Raw genomic sequence first — 20,568 nt, 5'->3', positions numbered from 1 at the left:
AACCAGACTGGCTAAAATAAATTGCTGAGAACAAACTGACCTAATTAAACAGAAAACATGATATATAAAAAAAACTTTTCAGGTTGCACAAATACAACTAATCTGCAACTTTGTATGGCTGTCATGTTTAAAAACCAAGAATTAAAATCAACATGTCTTTTTCTCAAGGACCGCTCAATAAAACTTACGAAGAATATGATGTGAAGTGACCTTGTAAGAAGGCTTTTGATTTATGCGAATGATGCAAATCTGCAATTCAATATTGTTAGTGTTCCTTAAAATATATAAACTTTTCAAATGGCTTCTTACAAGTGCCTAATAGAACTGGACCAAATTTGACACCAGTCTGGTTTAAAGGTCTGTCAATTTCAAACACGTGTTACTAATCTAACATCAAATATGGGCGATGATCATCAAGACAGAAAAACCTTTGAAGAAATTTAAAATAAGGAACTAATTATCCTAGATTTCTTTGCAAACCGTTCTTGTATTTAGCTACAAGATGGTGATCTCAGGCCCATATGGCTTTCTTGTATTTAGCTACAAGATGGTGATCTCAGGCCCATATGGCTTTCTTGTATTTAGCTACAAGATGGTGATCTCAGGCCCAGATGGCTTTCTTGTATTTAGCTACAAGATGGTGATCTTAGGCCCATATGGCTTTCTTGTATTTAGCTACAAGATGATGATCTCAGGCCCATATGGCTTTCTTGTATTTAGCTACAAGATGGTGATCTCAGGCCCAAATGGCATTCTTGTATTTAGCTACAAGATGGTGATCTCAGGCCCATATGGCTTTCTTGTATTAGCTACAAGATGGTGATCTCAGGCCCATATGGCTTTCTTGTATTTAGCTACAAGATGATGATGATCTCAGGCCCATATGGCTTTCTTGTATTTAGCTACAAGATGATGATCTCAGGCTCATATGGCTTTCTTGATGATAACACATTTGAATTTACAAGGCTGTTTCATTTGCATTTTACTCTACCCAAGATCATTAAATGTTTATTGTCATTAAATTCTCTCTTCTTAGTGTACACAGGCTTATGTTGTGTAATTATAATAAACATCTGTATGGTTTTTAAGCTTGCTCCTAATGTGTACGATGCCATGCCCTGTCTTCAACGGCCAAAACTTGAAAATTATCCAAGATTACATTAGTCTTATGAAAAGCTGAATTTGTGCATAGTTTAATATATTTTGGAAATTATCTTAGCGTATCAAGATGATAATCGTACTGAGTGACATTCAGATAATTAGCATGGAGATAATTTTCAACTAATTATTCAATATGACCGTAAGAATGAATATACTTCAACATACACGTTATATAATTTGGTTGTGCACTGAAGATTATTAATGAAAAACTACATACAGACTTAGTGATAAACAGGGACTGTAAGTGAAAGGCTCGACAAGTATATAAAAGAAACTATTAACATATATCTGTAATGACAGTCTCTTGTTTTAAGACTTGTTACAAATTTTGATATTTTATATGTCGCCAGTTGTTTAATAAATTCAGAAGATTCTGTTGTCCATACATGCATGTCAAAGTATGTGTACGTCTTTCCATGAATGAGAGAGAGAGAGAGAGAGAGAGAGAGGTGGGGTGTATTATGGGTGCCAGTAAGAGATCGCTGTCTCCAGTTCTAAACTACGAGGTACGCCTATGAAATGAGCGAACAATTTCATGTAATGAAATTCGCATATTTTTTTTTAAAAACAAATCCCAAGTTTGATATGTGCTCTGGAGGACATTTTGTAAGAGAAATGAACTGTGAAATGTGGAGTTCTGTTCTTAATAACGTTAGCTAGCTATTGATATCGTATGACATCATTCCGAGTGAAACAGGATGCATTGTCTTACCCAAATGTAATGATACTTCGTTGTCAGTGAGCCACAGATTGCAGGATTCCATTTCCTTCGCAAGCTTTTTTATATGCAGTTAGGACCCTGGTGTGAAAACATCAGATCACTGTCATCTGCATATAGTAATAGCTTATAACAAGTGCCTATGCTAGTTACTATACCATTCACATACAAAATATGACAGGTCCTAAAACACTTCCTTGACGTAAACCATACGATGTTGTTCAAGGTCTTGATTGTGTATTGTTAATGCTGAGAATTAGTCATGTATTTCTTAGATATGACTCAAACCCTTCCAAAAGATTTAACTCCAATTTCTACAAATGTATTATACAATATCTCATGATATACCGTGTCAAAAGCGTTTGTATTTGTACGTCAATCAAGATCATTCCAGTGCAGAAACCTTCTGATGTTTGTACCTTAATATGATCAAAACGTTACATCAAGCATGTCTCAATAGAGTATAATCCCATACAAACCAACTGTAATTCAGAACGTAATTTATTTGTGGTTAAAATGTGTCTAGTCGAACTTAAAACTGCTCTTTCCAGAATTTTGGACACAATACATATGTTACTAACTGGTCTGTAACTGTTTGCATCAGCATTGCTACCATGTTTGTAAAGAGATCAAACTCTGATTTCAGTTCATCAGGCAGAAGTTAACAATGTTGGTGATTGGAATTCCTAAAAGGGTGGCATCATATTTCTATTTCATATGTACTTTTTACATGGATTAAGGTTACTCAGTTCTTTGTAAACAAAATCCTCACTTGCTAATTGAAGTTGGAGCATGCTATTATAAACATTTTGCACCGTAAAAGTGTTTAAAAAACTGTTGAGTGTGCTGGGAATGAATTTGAATGTTGTGGTAATTGATCCAAGAGAGAATATATATATATATATATATATATATATATATATATATATATATATATTAGTAAAGATGGTATTGAAATGATCTGAAATATGAATGGGACTATGGCAGTTGCTATTCTCAATAATAAGTACAATATTAGCATTATCTTTTGATTTAGAACTATAACTGAATGACTTTAGCTGTTGCCATTTGGGGGTCCCAAGTGGCGGAGTGGTCTAAAGCGCTCTCTGCCTTCTCACCTCTGTTTGCGTGGGTTCGAGTCTAGGATTCGGCCAATGTGGGTATGTGAGAAAGCTTGCCGGTAGCTTCTCGCGGGTCAGTGGTTCTTCCTCCACCATTAATACCGGCCGCCATGCATAGCCTATCCTGTGCTGAAAAAATGGTGTTAAACTCCACCACAACAGCAACAACTGTTGCCAGTTTTTTCTTCACGTCAACTTTGTTACAAAAATAATTAAACTCTGCCGCTCATACATCTCTGTGCAATTCATTTCCAACTTTGCACAATCTTATTTATAACAACATGTTTTACCTTTATATTTCCTATAACTTTTCAATAATGTTCCCGATGTTTAATTTTTATCAGAAATTTCAGCATATATACATAGTTGTTTTTTTTTTTGTTTTAATCTAATTTCTTTTACTGGACCAATTTCATCAAGAAGTCTTGTAAACATACCTCTACATCTGATCCATGCAATGTTAACATCACCAGAGCTAAAGAGATCACGTCAATTAAACTGTAACAATTTTGTTATAAACCAGTCTTTACTTTTAACTCACCATAGTTCTGATTTTTACTGTTATTTCTTGATTTGCCCTTTAATTATTCCCAAAGTACAAAATTGTAATTAAGTGATCACTGACGGCTATAGGAATGTGACTGTTTGACAAAGTTTTATACTGAGGTATTAAATAAAATGTGAAATAATCGCATATTGATCTATTGTTATTTTGACTTAATCCGATTTTTTTATATTAACATATTTTTTTTACATCAGCTGACCTTGTATTCATAGACAAATATCTAAGTCAATAAATACATGTATGAGGAGTTCAGAATCTGATCTAAATCTTACTAAAGATTCTTCCAACTGGTCAAGGAATTCATTCTGCTGCAGTGGTCTATAATAAACACCAATAACAATACGTTTACATTTGAGTTGTTGTTGTTCTAGGGTTTAACGCCATTTTTCAGCACAAGATAGGCTATACATGACGGCCAGTATAACTGGTGGAGGAAGAACCCTGGAAAACCCAGGGAAGAACCACCGACCCACGAGAAGCTACTGGCAGGCTTTCCCACGTACCCACGCTAGCCGAGCCTTTGATTCGGACCCACATAGACAGAGGTGAAATGGCAGTGATTCGGAACGATGAGCGCTTTAGACCACTCGGCCACTCGGGGTCCCTATATCTGAGTAATATTAAGTCAAACCAAAGAACTTACAAACTCTCATATTGATGGTATGATCTGGTAGGAAGCGCTATATCATTTCAGTTCTAATATCCATATCAGTGACTGTGATCAATCAGTGTCTCAGTTATGGTTAGAAATGCAATGTAAGATTTTACATCAAGGATTATTAATTGCGACAGTTTGGGTAGAAGTGATCTAGCATCGACATGTATAAAATGAAACCTTTCTGCTAAAACTCTTTTTTTTTTTTCTAAAGCTGTTATGGATGGTCTGGTTGGGAAGGGGGTTGGTGTACCACTATAGGAATCGTGTAGATGATCTCGTACCAAGTGCTATTGACAGCCATAGAAGCAGTTGTGAGAATAATCAACACATATCTGAGACGATCAATGGGAATGTCAAGGAGCTTCAGTAATATCTGCTGGTACAGAACCAGCAGCAATCTACGGTGACAGAAGAGCAGTTGATGATGCTGAAAGACGGTACATATTAAAAGGTGAGAGAAGCAGCAGTGGAAGTACAAACAGGTAGGAAGTGGATGTCAGAAAATGCGCTTGCAGAGACACAACCCAGACTAAGAAATATTTACATGGTAGGTACAGTAGCAACAAGAAGGTTGAAGCTGGGAAATCTGAGGGAGAAAAAAAACAACCCAAAACAACATGGCAAGCAACAAGCACTAAAGAGAAGCTTTAAATGGTCCAGAAAGAAGTATGCATTGAAAGAGGAAGACATGCAAATTAAAGCTTTCGGCATCAGGATCAAGGGAGATTGTTTACCCTGGAATCTGCGAGGACCATGAAACTGTCTTGAGCGACATCTAAAGTGTTGATACCCATAACATCAGCGTTTTTTCTCAGGCTCTTAGGATGATGTTTTCCCTATGCCAACAAACCTCAAAACACTGGGGACAAACTGATGATCCAAGCTGTAAAAGTTGTGGGAAACTCGCACATTTAGTGCACATACTGTCATAATTCAATGCAGCTCTGACAGATGATCGTTAAGTTGGTGCCATGACCAAATGCTTGCCAAGATTGCTGCCAGTTTAGATATCGCCAGGAGAGAGAAACTTCAAGTGAGAAGTGGTCTCAACTTCATCAGCTTTGTGAGAAGTGACTAAACACAAAGGCAAAAGACTGAAGCAAGAAACATCCTGACTCTGAACTGTCCATTGGAACTGCTGGTTCTTCTGGATTTATAAGTTTTGGCCGTTATATAAGGTATTTCTTTCTATCTGGATGGCTGAGAGTTTTCTCAAGTGTTCTGCTACCTCCACCATCCAAAATTCTGATGTCTCCTAGCAGCTTTTGACAAAGCACAATGGATTGGCAGTGACAAGTCCTTGCTTCTGCATAAGCTTCCTTATATTATTTCTAATATACTCTGTTCTTCTCCATGTCTTGGAACTTTCGCACAGGTTATATCCGAGGTCATTCAGTCCAATTTTCTCTTCATTCACTGCAGTGAGATACATTATTGTCAGCCCCCACAGCTCCACTCTGTTTTCATTCTCCAGAAATCTACAATTGTCTTTTGGCAATGTTTTTCTTTTGTTCTATTCTTCTATCCCAAACTGATATTTTCCCATGCTGCTGCTGATGTTGGCCATGTTTTCTATGTTTCTGTCAACATTTCCTGCCCATGTTACTTCCTAAAGTTGGTCTACATGTTCATCAACATGTCTTCCTGACTGTTTTGCTAGAGCTCACAGGCTATTTCACTATCAGTTTCCATTGACTAATACTCTTGTTTATTTCTACAGCCCTTCCATAGGTATCCAACTACTGTGTTCCCCTCAAATCAACCAAAATATCTATATTCTTCACTTCGATGCTGAACCCGTTTTCAAACCTCTATTACTTGGAGGTGCTAGACATTGTGGTGTATATTCTGGTCCATCTCCTCTTCCATCTCACAAGGTAGCCATGTGTTTTGTACTAGCATCAGGATCTGAGGTCAGCCCATCTTAGTATGGTGAATTTTAGGCCCCCTGTTTTTAGATGCTTTGTCACAATTGCAGGCTCTAGATGTGTCAGTGTATCCTATTTCCTTGTCCAGTGATCAGGCATGTTTGTATTTGATCCTCCATGACTCACAACCTTTTGGGGTATTTCACAACATATCTATCCAAAGTGAAGTTGTAGGTTGCACCATCACAGAGTTGGACTCGACTTGCTAGACCATCATACACCTGTTTACCAATTGTCAGCAACCTCTCCTTGCTGACACCATTCTGTTTAATGGAGCCAATTGGTCTTTCCTAATACTAACTGGGGTCTCCAGATAGGGCAATATATGAATATGGTTCTGCACTGCAACTGGTGGGGATTCCAAAACACTCTCCTGGGGTGCACAGAGTCGATCAGACTAAGCCTGGAACCAATTAGCTTTTCCATTGCTTTTCCCTCATCCACCAAATCTAATGCATGGCTTCCTCAGTCTGTCTACATAACCTTGGTTAATAAATTCCTGCAGCTAGGTCCTGTAATCATGATGGATCCCAAGCAACGATTAAAGGTCTTTGTCACAAAGCCACAGTATCCTAATTCCACCTGTGAATTTCAAGCTTTCCATCCTTTCTGCTGCCACTCATCAGTGAGTCACTGCTTCTTGGCCGATTTCCTTTGATATGCCTCCTCCAATCTAGCTTCCCATGGCTCTATCAGTTACATCAAAATCACCTGTTTTATAACTATGAACCACAGTACAATATCAGGTCTGTACTGGTGTTGCAGGTCTTTAGCTGTCCATTTACAACTGATAGCATTTCACACTCTTGCACTATCATCATTTCACTCTTTTACATTCGTGTCTCACTATCTCAAACAAACCTGACGAAGAGTTGGGACCACTTTTAATTTCTAACTCTCTTTCTCTCTCCACACACAGACACAACAACACATCCCACTGTATTGTAAACAGGTAAAACATAAATTAACCATTCACTAATTATATATATAATATTTGCTGTTTTGGACTACTACTGTGTTCCTAAACTTTTATTAATTACAATATACATGTCATACCTGTCATATTCCCAGAGAGTGTTGGAGCAGACCTAAAAATTGTGTGTTGCAATCTCAAGGGGTAGGTCGATCAGAACATGTGACCCCCAAAAATGCTTGTCTAATTGAGAATAAACTATATTTTCATATATTGCCTATAGAAAATGACTGGAAATTCAAATCTGAAATAAAAAATAACTTGCCTAATTTTTTTAAGCCAAGAATTACACTTACAATGAAAGTAATAGTTGGTAGACTTATCATTGTCAAATATCAACACCATGCACAAACAGAAATGCAAACACTCACATAAACTCAACTACACTAACATTAAAAAAGCATACCTCAAGTTTCTGACTTTAAAATTGACTGGATGGCAAAATATGTGCAATCTTTGCTGACCTCAATAGTTCAATAAGGGGTTTGAAGGAAATATATTAAGTAAGTGTTCATCTTTGCACTTACTATAGACTAGATGGTACTAATGTCCAAACAAATTCACTGCTGGATTCTCTGAACAAATTCTGGTTAGACCTGAATTGTCATGATGACATAATATTAGCATTGTCAAAACTGTATCTGATGCAGTTTGACCATGAGATATGCTTGCCTCTATAGACACAAATCAACTGTGCAAACATGAACACGTGCTTATTATTTTTCTTTCAGTTAATCTATTTCTTGACTAAAATAAGTCTAAAAAGTCAATTAATAATATTTAAACAAGACAATGAATATAAGGAGGACTAATCTGAATGTTCAAATCAACACGTTGAATATACTACATACAGATGGTGCTCCTATTTCAACAGGCATCATATAAACTTTAGAATGACTGATGTCAATATGATGTTTGCAGTATTTGCAAAGAATTAAATGCTCCCCCTGTGCTTCACAAAGTAAAACTCTGTCCACCTGGAGTTTTAAATTTATTTTCGTTTTTTTTTGCTGGGCTTTCCTGATAGCTGATTGCTCCCTGAATCACAGTCTTCAAATATGAATCACGCTTGAACACTATTTCAACAACTGAAATAACCATGTTTTGATTTTTATATATTGAGAAAAATCCAAATTCAAAGAAACATTGCCACTGGTCATAAACTTTATTAAAGTTGGCTTTAACATTCTAATTCAATACAGTGATGTGTAATAACATTGTTCTTCAGCACGTCTCTTTTGATATACTTCAGATGAATTGGGTTGTTCAACTTTGTGTCCTTTACATATGGAAATAAATGAATGGAATCTCCCACAGCAGAAATGGACATGAAACATTGTCCAAGCTATTGTCAGTCACTTAAATCCCTAAAAAGGTCATTGTTTTTATTTGACCAGCTTAGCTTTTAATTGCCTCTAATTAACAGGTGTATTCCCCAACAATTGGTTTAGGTGAGCTTTGAGCAGGACTGTTTACTGTTCACATATACTGTAGATTACAGGCATATAGTGAGGTGGGCAAGAAATATTGGGGTTTTGTAGTGAAAAGCTTTGGGGTTACAATTCCCGAAAATAGTATTTTTTGAAACATGACTGTGTAAGAGGGTTTGGAAGTCCAAAATCATGTTTCTTTTTTTTTTGTGACATGGCTTGTCAACTCAGGTATGACACATATCTATAAATGAAATAAATTTGCCAACCATGACTGGAACACACAATAGAAATGACATAAACAAGAAACAAGCATAATTCAATATAGTCTAATACAATTCTTACAGCAACAGTATCATGAAAAATTCAATAATATTTTCAATGTAAAAAATAATGTAATTAGAAAAGATGAAGAGAGATAGAGACAGCAACAGAGAGAGATATGTATTTTATTCATAAACCTGATTGTCACTAGTTAGTGCTGCTTGGACAGTATTTGTCAAAAACAAGTCCACAGCTAGTCAAGTATAATAAATTACAAATAACGGTCTGATCAAATATATTCTGTTGTCCAAACATATCTAAACAAATGTGAATCATTAATCATTGGAGATTTAATGGCTGATAAAAGTTAATAGCCAAGCATGTCAGCGATATTTACTCTGAATCAAAGTCTTCATGGATAGTCAGAATAGGTCTCTAATTAATGGGAAATGCAAACATGAAATCTTGTCATCAGTTTTAATATACAATTAAATTATTTTAATATTTGCAATATTCCTACTTTATCTGCTCTTAAACAGGTTAAATGTCCACACAATGTTAATATTTACAAGGTTACTGATTAACATGAGTGAAATATGCTATTATTTGACCCACTTAATCTGTATAGGTACATCCATTCGCTGTTCTACTTTTTACTCTATATGAATCACTCTGATAAAATATTTGTCACAGGTGGGTCCTGATAATTTACACTTTACTGAACATATATAAAAAAATATTGTACATTTCTTTTATATGATAGCTTTTTTTTAAATCGGTGAGATGTTTTTCTGTCTGTGAGATTTTATAATGTACATGACTCAGCTGTCCAAAATAGAGATGTTGACTTTTTCTTGAATTTTAAATTCCAGAAACATCACTCGGCAATTACTGAAAAAATCTGCATATGTACTTTGAGTTGGTGCATTTGCATAGCTCTCTTGGAGTTGCATGTGTTCAAAAATGTTTAATGTGTAATAGAAGTGTCTCAAATGTGTAATGTGTAATAGAAGTGTCTCAAATGTGTAATGTGTAATAGAAGTGTCTCAAATGTGTAATGTGTAATAGAAGTGTCTCAAATGGAACATGGCCACCATATTTTCAAGACAGACAAAATCATGAGGATTATTACGATTTGCAGTTTTATATTATATACACCATGACACAGGTTAGCTCTCTGAACCACTGACTCAAAGATACGTTTGAAATTTCAGCAGAATTTAGGTTTATATCATTTACACTATGACACAGGTTAGCTCTCTGAACCACTCACTGAAAGATATGTTTGAAATTTCAGCAGAAAATCTGATCAAATGATTGAAAGTATTGATCTGCAAGGTGAATTTGCTTAGCTTTTCCCTCCCATCATTCCATTTCATTTCCATATCATCAATTAACACATATCCTTTGGTATTGTTTATAGCTTATAGAGATCAAAAGTTGGCTTTGTTATTTATTATTTCACTGTATCATCTATGTAAATTTCTACAGCACGCATTATGTAGATTCTATATAATAATTACATTTCTGTTTTAATCTTGTTGTTTGTGAAATTGCTTTTGTGGCCTTTTCTCCTTCAGAAATGAATAGGTTGATAATCTGAATGCACTTGGGCTGGGATCACACCAGTTTGCTCTGCTGTTTGCTAGCTTTTCTTTCATATCTATTATTTCCCAGACCAACCTGATCTTTTTTGACAGCTATTTGGAAAGACTGTAATTCATCATGTGATTTGTAACTTATATCTTTTTTATATTTGTAACTTGTAACAACATGAAAATCCTTAACTTTTTCCTCTAAGAATGGCAGTTCCAATGTAAGTGTTAATAAATAACAATAAGAATACTAATAGTGACTTTATTTAATGAAGTTCACACAATTAGCTGAAGAACTAATCTACCTTGAGGCCCTCATACAAAGGAAGCATTGTTAGTATTCAATGGCACCTCAGCACAATAGTGACTATATGGTGCCAAATTAAAAAAGGTACAGTTCTAAAAATGGGGAAAGAAAAAATTTTACAAAAAAATTTAGAGAGATAAACCCTTCCATATAAGCAAGGCAAATCTAAATAATCTGAATAGAAAAATTATAAAATGGTAATAGCATGAATTACAATATAAACAAAATTTATAATGTTTTAAGGAAACCATGTTCTCTAATGTATTTGTCACGGCTGAGACTGTGATATCCTGGACCTTTGTTCTATAATGTTCTCACATGATGGAAGACAGAGATATCATGGACCTATGTTCTATAATGTGCTCACATGATGGAAGACTGAGATATCCTGGACCTATTTTCTATAATGTTCTGACATGGAGGAAGGCTGAAATATCCTGGACCTATGTTCTATAATGGAGTGCAATACACAGCAATGTGAGAATAAGTTTTCCTCTTGTCTTTGTTTATATTTTAAAATACCATCAATACTAGGGATATTAATTAAACCCAAACATTTGTGCTCATGCACTGATATGTCATGATGTAAAGGAATGGAAAAAATCAATGGATAATGTAAAACAAATGGAATGTTTGGCATAAATATTAAATCAAAAATACATGTACAGGATCAGCAAGATTTTTCCAACAAATGACTTACAAATTTTATGCAAAAATTGTATATGTAATGCATGTCACATAGAGGAGATATGAAAGTAAAATAAACCAACATATTTTATGTACAATGAATTTCTGAATAATTATTATTTCCACAAGAAAATGAGTAGAGAAAAATGGGCTACAATGAATAACCATGAAAAGGCACACAAAACACACAAATATTCTAGAACATTTCCAAAATTTTGCTACATCAATGACTCTTATGAAAATAAAATTTGTGTTCTAAACACATTATATAACTTCAATTGCTACGAAAAAGGTACAGGGTGTTGGTAAAAACGTTTTGTACTTACCATGACACATTTACATACCAAACTATATGACCAATATGGCAAATTGAACTAAACATAAAACTTGCCTTGTAATGCACTCCTATACCATGGTTCTCACACATTTCTAAAGATAAATTTCCAGGTCATTTCCTGATTTTTTCCAGGATGAAATTACTTTTTTTCAAGGTTCACATATGATGATTACTGAATGGAATTAAAGAACATTTTAGATTATAAAACATGCATTTTCTAAATCTAAAAATATTTCTCTTTCAAGGCTGTCTAAAAACATTGAAGTCAGAAAAGATGATCATGTACAAAACCACAAAATGTATCACATGAAACAAGTTTGATTATATATTCCTACAAATTGGCATGTAAAGTCATTTCAATGTACAGAATACAAATTCTAACTTTATTTTGCTGCATTATTTTGCTAAGTGGGAACAACATAATGAACATAAATTATGTTTTGTTTCCTTTCAAACCTTTAATTGTACAGAATTCTATAGCAATATATTTATGCATCTCATAGAAAGTAACCTTTTTTATTACAGCATAAAAAATAAAAAAATTTGCGAATACAGTGTAATTAGAATCTTGTCTTGTAACGAAAGAGTTTAGTGCTGAATTTATCTGCACCAATAAAATTCCAAACAAGATTTTTCAAACAACCTAATCTCCTAAAGACGATCTGGTCAAATATCCATCATTTAAAAAACATTTTCAAAAGGGTTGATTTAATTTGTGAAAAAAAGACCTTCAAAATTATACATTGTTGTATAAAGAAGGACTGAATTTTCTGTAAAATCAACTTGTCTTCTTGAATTTAATTAAATCAGTCCCCAAAACTGTAATGATACAGGGGCTCGTATCATTTTTTAATATATATTCACCATGCCAGCCAATTTTGCACATTGGGTAATTCTGCACAACGATATGTCACTTCTGTAAACATTGGATCATGTGTTATTTTGGGTCAAAAATCCATTTTGTATCAAGAAAGAACAATCACAATTAAGAAAAATGATGTTCATAAAGTGTACAAAAATATCCGGCATTTCAACTTGAAATGCATATGAAAATGTGATTTCTAAATGTTGACATGAAGACCCACTCCATGACCTTCTTGAACCGGCAACCCAGAAAATCTGATATAATATCATGTATCCTTTAGAATCATACAAATAAATATATTATATAAAAGATGGAAATGTATACCTTAAAACAATACTGCATTTTAATCCAAATTTCCAATTTTGCTAGAAATTGTCCCACACATACAAATCGTCTGCTACCCAACGTGTCAACATGCCGCTAGAATATAAATTCTCAAGAAATTCACCGACGCATAGTCTGTTTCTGAATTCTTAAGTAATTTTTCCCCATCAGCAAGATGCTGTAAACACATTACATCCTATTCATTGTTGTTTTTCTTCCACATAATTGATTATTTTTTTTATTAAAAATGTTGAACTTTATTAACTTTTTTACAAGATCGGTTTTGTTTGCTTAATATATCTTGCCATTTACTGGCATTATTACATTCAATTTTGTAAAACTAGCTATATATCTGACCTAATTACTTGACTGAAATGCTGACAGAAACAGTCCAAAGTAATGCATTTCATTCTATTGCCTGATTAATAAATATTACACCTTTTCAACGCTGTGTGCAGAATAGGCCTACATATCGCGAGTCAGGAAAGCACAGGGGTTGTATCCTGTGTCCAAAACTAATATTATTTTGAACAGAATATTCTGGTGACAATGGCCTCTTTTCAAATGGTAAGCATTGCTGTATTTTATCTTCGTCAATTGGTCAAATTCAGTATGATTTTTCTTCAATATTGGAGACAGAAACCATAAGTGCACAGAAATGCCAGACAGCATTGTAATACAAGGAACGACAATTTTTCATTTCAGCTTTGAGATTCAACAATTTGGACAACAAATTTGGCTTAAAACAAACAGCAGTCCATTTTCTAATTGGAGTTTCCTCCGAATATTCCCAACCCATTTTTCAGAGTTGAACATTTAGGTTGGCGTGTGGGGTCATTGTACTGCATATCAAAAATTTGCCGCCACCATGCGGTAGCAACATATGGTAGTCACTTACCAGCGGGCTTAGAAAATGTAAACTTATGTTATATTGACTCATACCTGCATGAAATCGATAGGAAATGATTTAGTTTTTCAGAAATGGCAAGTATTATAAACGTTATATCTTTAATCCACTGACACACTAGACGAAAATACGGCATGGATGGCAGGACAAAGAACATAATTAAGTTTACTATATGTTCTCTACATTTGTTTCTCAAAACTGACCTTTCCACTGTGTGACAATCAATACAAATCATACGTTAATCTAAAATACCTTCAAAGATAACTTCACGGTGAAGTTCTTATCAAAGGTTGACATGCAAATTTTGGAAAGGCTGGACTGTCAACAGAGCAGCATGTAAACAGAACACAGATGTTCCATTCCGGATCATCACCAAGGCCTTATTACTCACTGTGCACTGTCGCCGAAATACACACTGAAAACCACACCCAGAGCTCATATTCTCAAGAATAAACAATTACCTTTAAATCCCTAACAAAACTACATAAATATATCTCTTCTATCACCACCAAAATGTGAGAGGAAAAAATGTTTTAAAAACAGACTAGAATCTTATTCGTGGGTACTGAACTGGAAGTACTAATTGTGACCCGATTCCTGATGAAACCTAACCCTGTGCTCGCCATTTGCATTACTAGTCACATGAATTCACAAATCTCAAACAACGGCATTGGAAGTCCAATAATCAGGTGATATCAACAACAAACTTCTTTTTAATGTTGTTGTACAGAAATTCAATTATATTAAATGAAAGTCAGATACTTTTTGTAAAAAACAGCAATCTGGCCAGTTTGACTCATCAAGCAGAGAGCACAGGTCAACGTGGAAGGCACATGATATAAAATTTCATAAGTTGTTCTCTGAATATATAAATATGGAGAATTTTGTGTTGTTTTGTTTTTGTATTTTTATTACATTTAATATTTTGTTATTTTTGTTCTCTACAACATTTGAAAATGTGGATTGCTAGACTTGCTTACTCATGTGACTGACAATGCAAATCACGAGTGCCAGGTAACATTTCATCAACGCCATATTTTTATTTTGTCTTTCAGCAGATTAAAGACATAACGATTTAATACTCATAATTTCTGAGAAAATAGGTAATTTTCATATCGATTTCATGCATGTATCACTTGATCTAACAATGTTTAAGTTTGCTTGGCCATAAGGTAAGCTGCTATGCTTTGCCATGATCATTGGGGCCTCTTGTGATGCTAGACTGGTTTTCATACCTTCTTTGTAATGCGAGATATGGATATGAAGCTGACTTTGAAAATAGAAGTCCACTAGACAAATAGACAAATCTAATCCACTGAGCATTTGGATTGACTCAGCATATATATTTGTTGCATGCACCCAAATGATCCATACTTCACCCTCCAAATATTCTGGTTAGAACTCGATAAATTTAACTCATGATCAGTTTAGTTATGACTCAATTACGTGATTGTTTCGGGTGTCAAGTGGAGATGGAAAACTAACGGGGTTTTCCCCAACTTTCATCAATATTTGCAAAATTCAAAATCTTTTCACTGTTGGGAAAAAATGTATAAGTTCTCCCAGCTTTTTCCTGATTTCCCGGTAGCATGGGAACCCTGCTATACACAAACACAGCAAACAATTCATTCTAGAAAGATACTTCTTAAAAAGATGTTTACTAAATTTGATTAAAAAAACTAAAATAAATGAATGCAAATATGTCAAGTTAATATACTAAAGAAGACTGGAACCTACTTAAGAAAATCTGTACCACAACATAGAATATATAAAAACCTTTTAAACATCAGTCATATAATTTCTATCCATGATATTTGAAAAGTGTATATCTAAAAACACACATATATAGTGTAAACATACACCAAATACATATATAAATCTCACATGCTCTTTCACAATTTTACTGTATATAGTATTTATGCAAATCAGATAGGACTGCTGCATATATTTTACATCATCTTAACATAAAACTCATAAATCTTCATCAAAGTATTGACAATACTGATGGTTTAGAGGGATGATGTGATTCTAGGTTACATATCATAGACATACTGCATTAAATAATTTTAACTTCTGTTTTTCTTTATATCTCATTTGATAATTCAAGTATTATCTTCAATGAAAGCTTGTACCAGGTCAAATCATTGACCTAAGTTTGAGCTGGCTTCTCTCCAGACATATAAAATTGACATGAAAGGTCAGTAGATACATACTTTGTTAATAAGGTTAATAAGACTATACATTTGTTACTATTTTTAGTAATATGAATTAAATTTGGTAACACAGAATAGACTCCAGTGCATCACCATGAAGGAATTTAAAACTATTCATAAGACAAAAATAGGTTTCATCACTAAACAATATTGTACACTGCACTTAATTTTAATGACAAATAACTCATTTACATTTATACATCTCTTGAAAAAGAGTACCAGAAACAATTCATTATACAACTGTCCACTATGCAAATAAGTGAAATTTGTATGCAGAAATTATTTTTCTGCTTCCAGTCACAGTGACCTTGACTGCTGACCTTTTGACAATGTCAGTAAATTTCTTCCTTACTCTCAGAGCAAGCTGTTTATAAGATTAAAGTAAGAGATGCAGAACTAATGTCATTGTGCAAAAACCATTTTCCTTCTTTCAGTCATAGTGACCTTGACCTATAACCCCTCAAATCAATAGGACTTCTTTCGTACCCACGGTGCAAATCATCCACACTGATCAGTTGAGGTGTGAAGTAAAACTGATTTATTATGTGAAAACTATTTTCATTCTTTCAGTAACACAGACCTTGACCTTTTGAACTGTCAACTCTAAAGTGCAAGTGAACAAGAAAATTTCACAGCCTCAGATGATCAAAAACCCAATTTGTTGTGCAGAAACCACTTCTCATCTTTCAAAAGTGACCATAACCTTAATTTTGTGAGTCTTTACGACACAGGAGTTTTTCTTAATCCTAATTCAAGTCATTAACAAAGCGTGGTAATGTTAAAGAGTTCTTTGCCACAGTGTCCTTGACCACTGACCTTTTAGGCATTTTACCAGTAGGTTTATCCCTTATGCCAAGTGCATGCTATCCCAAAAAGTTTGGTATCTGTAAGTGGTTTACTCAATATTTGTGTGCATAAACCATTTTATTCTTTCCTGTCAAAGTCACCTTGACTGCAGACCTGTTCTTCCTATAACTGATAGGTTTCTTGTTACCCTACATGCACACCATCCACAAAATTTGGTCCAGCTCTGTTATTCAGAACTATTGTTATTTTGCGAAAACCATGTTTCTTTCTTCAATCACAGTGACCATGACACTGGACCATTAAATCCCAAAACTTAAATACATTTCTTCAATACCACATACACAAATTATCCCTAAAGTCTGATACCTGTAGACTGTGGAGAAACACTTTCTTCTTCCAATGGCAAGGACCTTGACATTTGTGCTTTTGAGTCTGAAACTGATAGAGATCATCCTTACTTTGATAAGCCATTGAAAAACCGTCGTAAATATTGATGGTGGAAAGTTTTAGATATTGTGCAGGAACAATTTTCATTCTTTCAGTTACAATGACCTTGATCTTTCATCGTTAGACCTTGAAACTGATAGAGTTCTTCACAAGAAAAAATGCCAGCTCACCACAAAGTCTGGTACCAGTTGATGGTAAGTAACATGAGTTATTTTGTAAAGACTGTTTTCCTTCTTTCAGTCACAGTAACTTAGGCCTTTGATTGTTTTTAGTCTGAAAATAATTGAGTTCTTCCTTACCACAAGTACAAACCATCCAGTTTGGTAACTGTAGTTGGTGAACAACCTCTGTGATTGTATGGAAACCAAACTGGTAATGCATGGATGGACAGATGCATGTGCTGATAGATGGACAGCCAACATCATAACATAATATATAATAATAAATTAGTTGCTATTTACATTTAAACAAATGACATGTTTTTAATATAACAGTATGCAATTGCTGCTTAGCAACCTGTTATGCCAACAGCACTAATCATGAGATAATTTCATTACTCCACCTTCACTGCCATTCAATCTCTGTTGTTTGTTTTCACGTGTAGCGTCAAAATGTGTATACTCTATTTTTCTCTCATTTTCAAAAGTGGACCTTATTTATGGTCATATAGTGTATAAACAGTACTAATCAACAGAATTTGTTTTGGAACAATCAGTAACTTATATTTTTAAATTATAAGATGCTTTCTACTAGACTATGGAAATTCCTCTGCAGTTTTCATACATCCTCTCTGTTTGTACAGAATAATAAGTCGCTTCCATACTTCATCACACTGAAGCAGATTCTGGTTGCCTGTGGAAAATGTTGTACATAGTATATTAGTAGAGGATAAGGACCAGTAATACTATTTCGAAACTTGTTTCCTTGCTTTTAAAAAAAATTGAAGAGACCAATTATTCCAGGCACTTCTACTAAAATTGACACTTTGTTCACAAAATATTACAGAAATAAAAAAATTCATTAGATACAGTTCAATCAGGAAAAGTACAGATAATTTACAACAATTTATCATTAAGCAAACATTTGATAAACATGAATATTTCTAGGAATAACAAACTCGTTACAATATGTGATAGGTTACAAGTAACCTCTCATTATGTTAGCATAATGGGTTAGGCTACCTCATTATGTTAGCATAATGGGTTAGGCTGCTTCATCATGTTAGCATAATGGGTTTGGCTGCCTCATTATGTTAGGATAATGGGTTAGGCTGCCTCATTATGTTAGCATAATGGGTTAGGCTGCCTCATTATGTTAGCATAATGGGTTAGGCTGCAACATTAACACGTGTAAATGGCTTATTTTAGTTTATTGCTTGTAAACTTTCACAGAATTGGTAACCATATCAACAAATATTTACATGACTTTCATTAATACTGTTATTGCCAGTTCCAACTGAATAATATAGTTTCAGATTTCTGCTTGATTGGACTGTTTGGTGGGATTTATTTTTCAATTATTTTACTCAAGTACACCTCTTCCTTGATGACCTGCGCAAAACAGGGTCCACAAATATAGACCGCACTATGAGTGAGAGTGCAAGTTACCAAGGGACCTCCAAAAATTGAAAAAATCCGCTTATACATCGATAAATCTGCAGGGAGGTAGGTAACTGGGCTGTTTAATGACTGAATCCTCGTTTTACAATCACGTTGATAATAATTGTTAATAATGCGCTTTTTGTAATGAAGTTGTTCGTTATTATGTATAAATAACATTTATTTTCAAAATGTCCAACATCAGAAAGATTGTTCCAACTGGTTTCAACAACCTATACGTGTACGGGAAAACATCTGTGCACTACATCACTGCTTTTTGTTTAGTCAATTAGCCTAGTTCCCGGAAAGGTATAAAACAGTATACTACAAGCCGGGAGTCACAGCAGCCAGGAGCTAAGAATGTCGTTTGGAATTAAAATGTAACCAATTATATGACTTCTTATTAAAAGCTGACAATTTTGAAATGTTGACTAAAATTTTCACGTCGTATCTACTGTTTTTTTTACAATAAAATAAGCAATATATCAACGTTTCAGTTACTATTTTTGATCATGAATTTTTTTCAAGTTAAAGAAATAGGGATATTTTTTTGTTGGTATTTTCTGGTTTAAAAAATGGGATCCATGCCTGACCCCGCGTTATAAGTGGGTTAGCGAGTTATCAGGGTGTGAATTATCGAGGGAGTGGTGTATGTCTGATTTCCACTTAGGATATGACATAACATGGAATTAACCTAAGGTGACAAAAGTTTGACTCCAATTTAAACATAGATGCTGATCCCTATCAGCTGTTCAGTATGTAATTGGTGTATCCAATAAAATTCTCTGTCTTTCCAATTAATGTTGCTACAAGAGAGCTTTGCATCAAATTGGATGATTTCTGTTACATGATGCAGAATATAGTTTATATTATGTTCACACTGTTAAATTGTATAGACATTGGGGTGTCATTTATGAATATCCCTGAGGTGTTCTTTTATTTTCACTTGTAATTCCCTTTTCAGCCTCACATTCACATTGTGTGCCACAGCTATGGCAGGTTAGTAACTAAGTAACATTACGTGTAGCATGAAGATCTCTTAACTCTGAAGTATGCTGAGGTTTGTAAATGTGCTTTTAAATATTTTAGATTTTATGCCTTTTTAGGCAACTGTTATTGAAGATAGCCCACCACTTTGTGTAGTTTTACAAATTTTGTTTTTGGTTTCCTAGCTTCTTTATATAAAGGAACTGAGTAGTTAGGAAGCAGCAAATGCTTGGCTCATTGGAGTTCCAATGTCCAGTTTTCTCTTTTTGTTAGTGTTCGCATCTCTTCTAATCACCATGGTTGTGGAGAAGCTGGACAGAAGTGTAGATGTTGGTGGATTTGGGATCTATCAGATAGGTTTCCTACATAGGGTCAGCTTCACTTCTGATTAAATTTTAACTGAAAGAAAGTGATGCCTGATAGGATGTGGAGACATAATCTCCCATCTGTTTTGGTGGTCTAGTCACACCTGTTCCATAACTGGTTTCATCATCTTTGTAACTTATCAGAGCAAAATGGTTTTGCTGATTCATTTATTCATCTTTTCCTAAAAGAGAGAGAGAGAGAGAGAGAGAGAGAGAGAGTGGATGTCATGTTTGGTATTGCTGTAGTTAAAAGGAATCCATTTGGTTACTGTATCCCAAATACAAAGTTCACCATCCACATACTGTTTCCT

At 34.5% G+C, this 20,568-nt stretch overlaps 1 protein-coding gene across 1 annotated transcript in view; it reads right to left on the bottom strand.

Moving 5' to 3' along the window:
* Nucleotides 1-8,270: 8,270 nt before the first annotated feature.
* Nucleotides 8,271-20,568, bottom strand: part of LOC149772727 (3'-5' exoribonuclease HELZ2-like) — a 56,403-nt gene continuing 44,105 nt past the window's right edge. The window contains exon 17 of the mRNA XM_089947438.1: nt 8,271-18,159. Coding sequence (XP_089803564.1) covers nt 18,062-18,159 — 98 coding nt within the window. The 3' untranslated portion in view covers nt 8,271-18,061. The remainder of the gene's footprint in view (nt 18,160-20,568) is intronic.

The sequence above is a fragment of the Sinohyriopsis cumingii genome, unplaced genomic scaffold (assembly GCF_028554795.1).
Source record: "Sinohyriopsis cumingii isolate HCF-2022 unplaced genomic scaffold, ASM2855479v2 utg001196l, whole genome shotgun sequence".
Taxonomy (NCBI): domain Eukaryota; kingdom Metazoa; phylum Mollusca; class Bivalvia; order Unionida; family Unionidae; genus Sinohyriopsis; species Sinohyriopsis cumingii.
The sequence above is the reverse complement of the archived record's forward strand: the minus strand, read 5'-3'. Positions and strand labels throughout refer to the sequence as shown.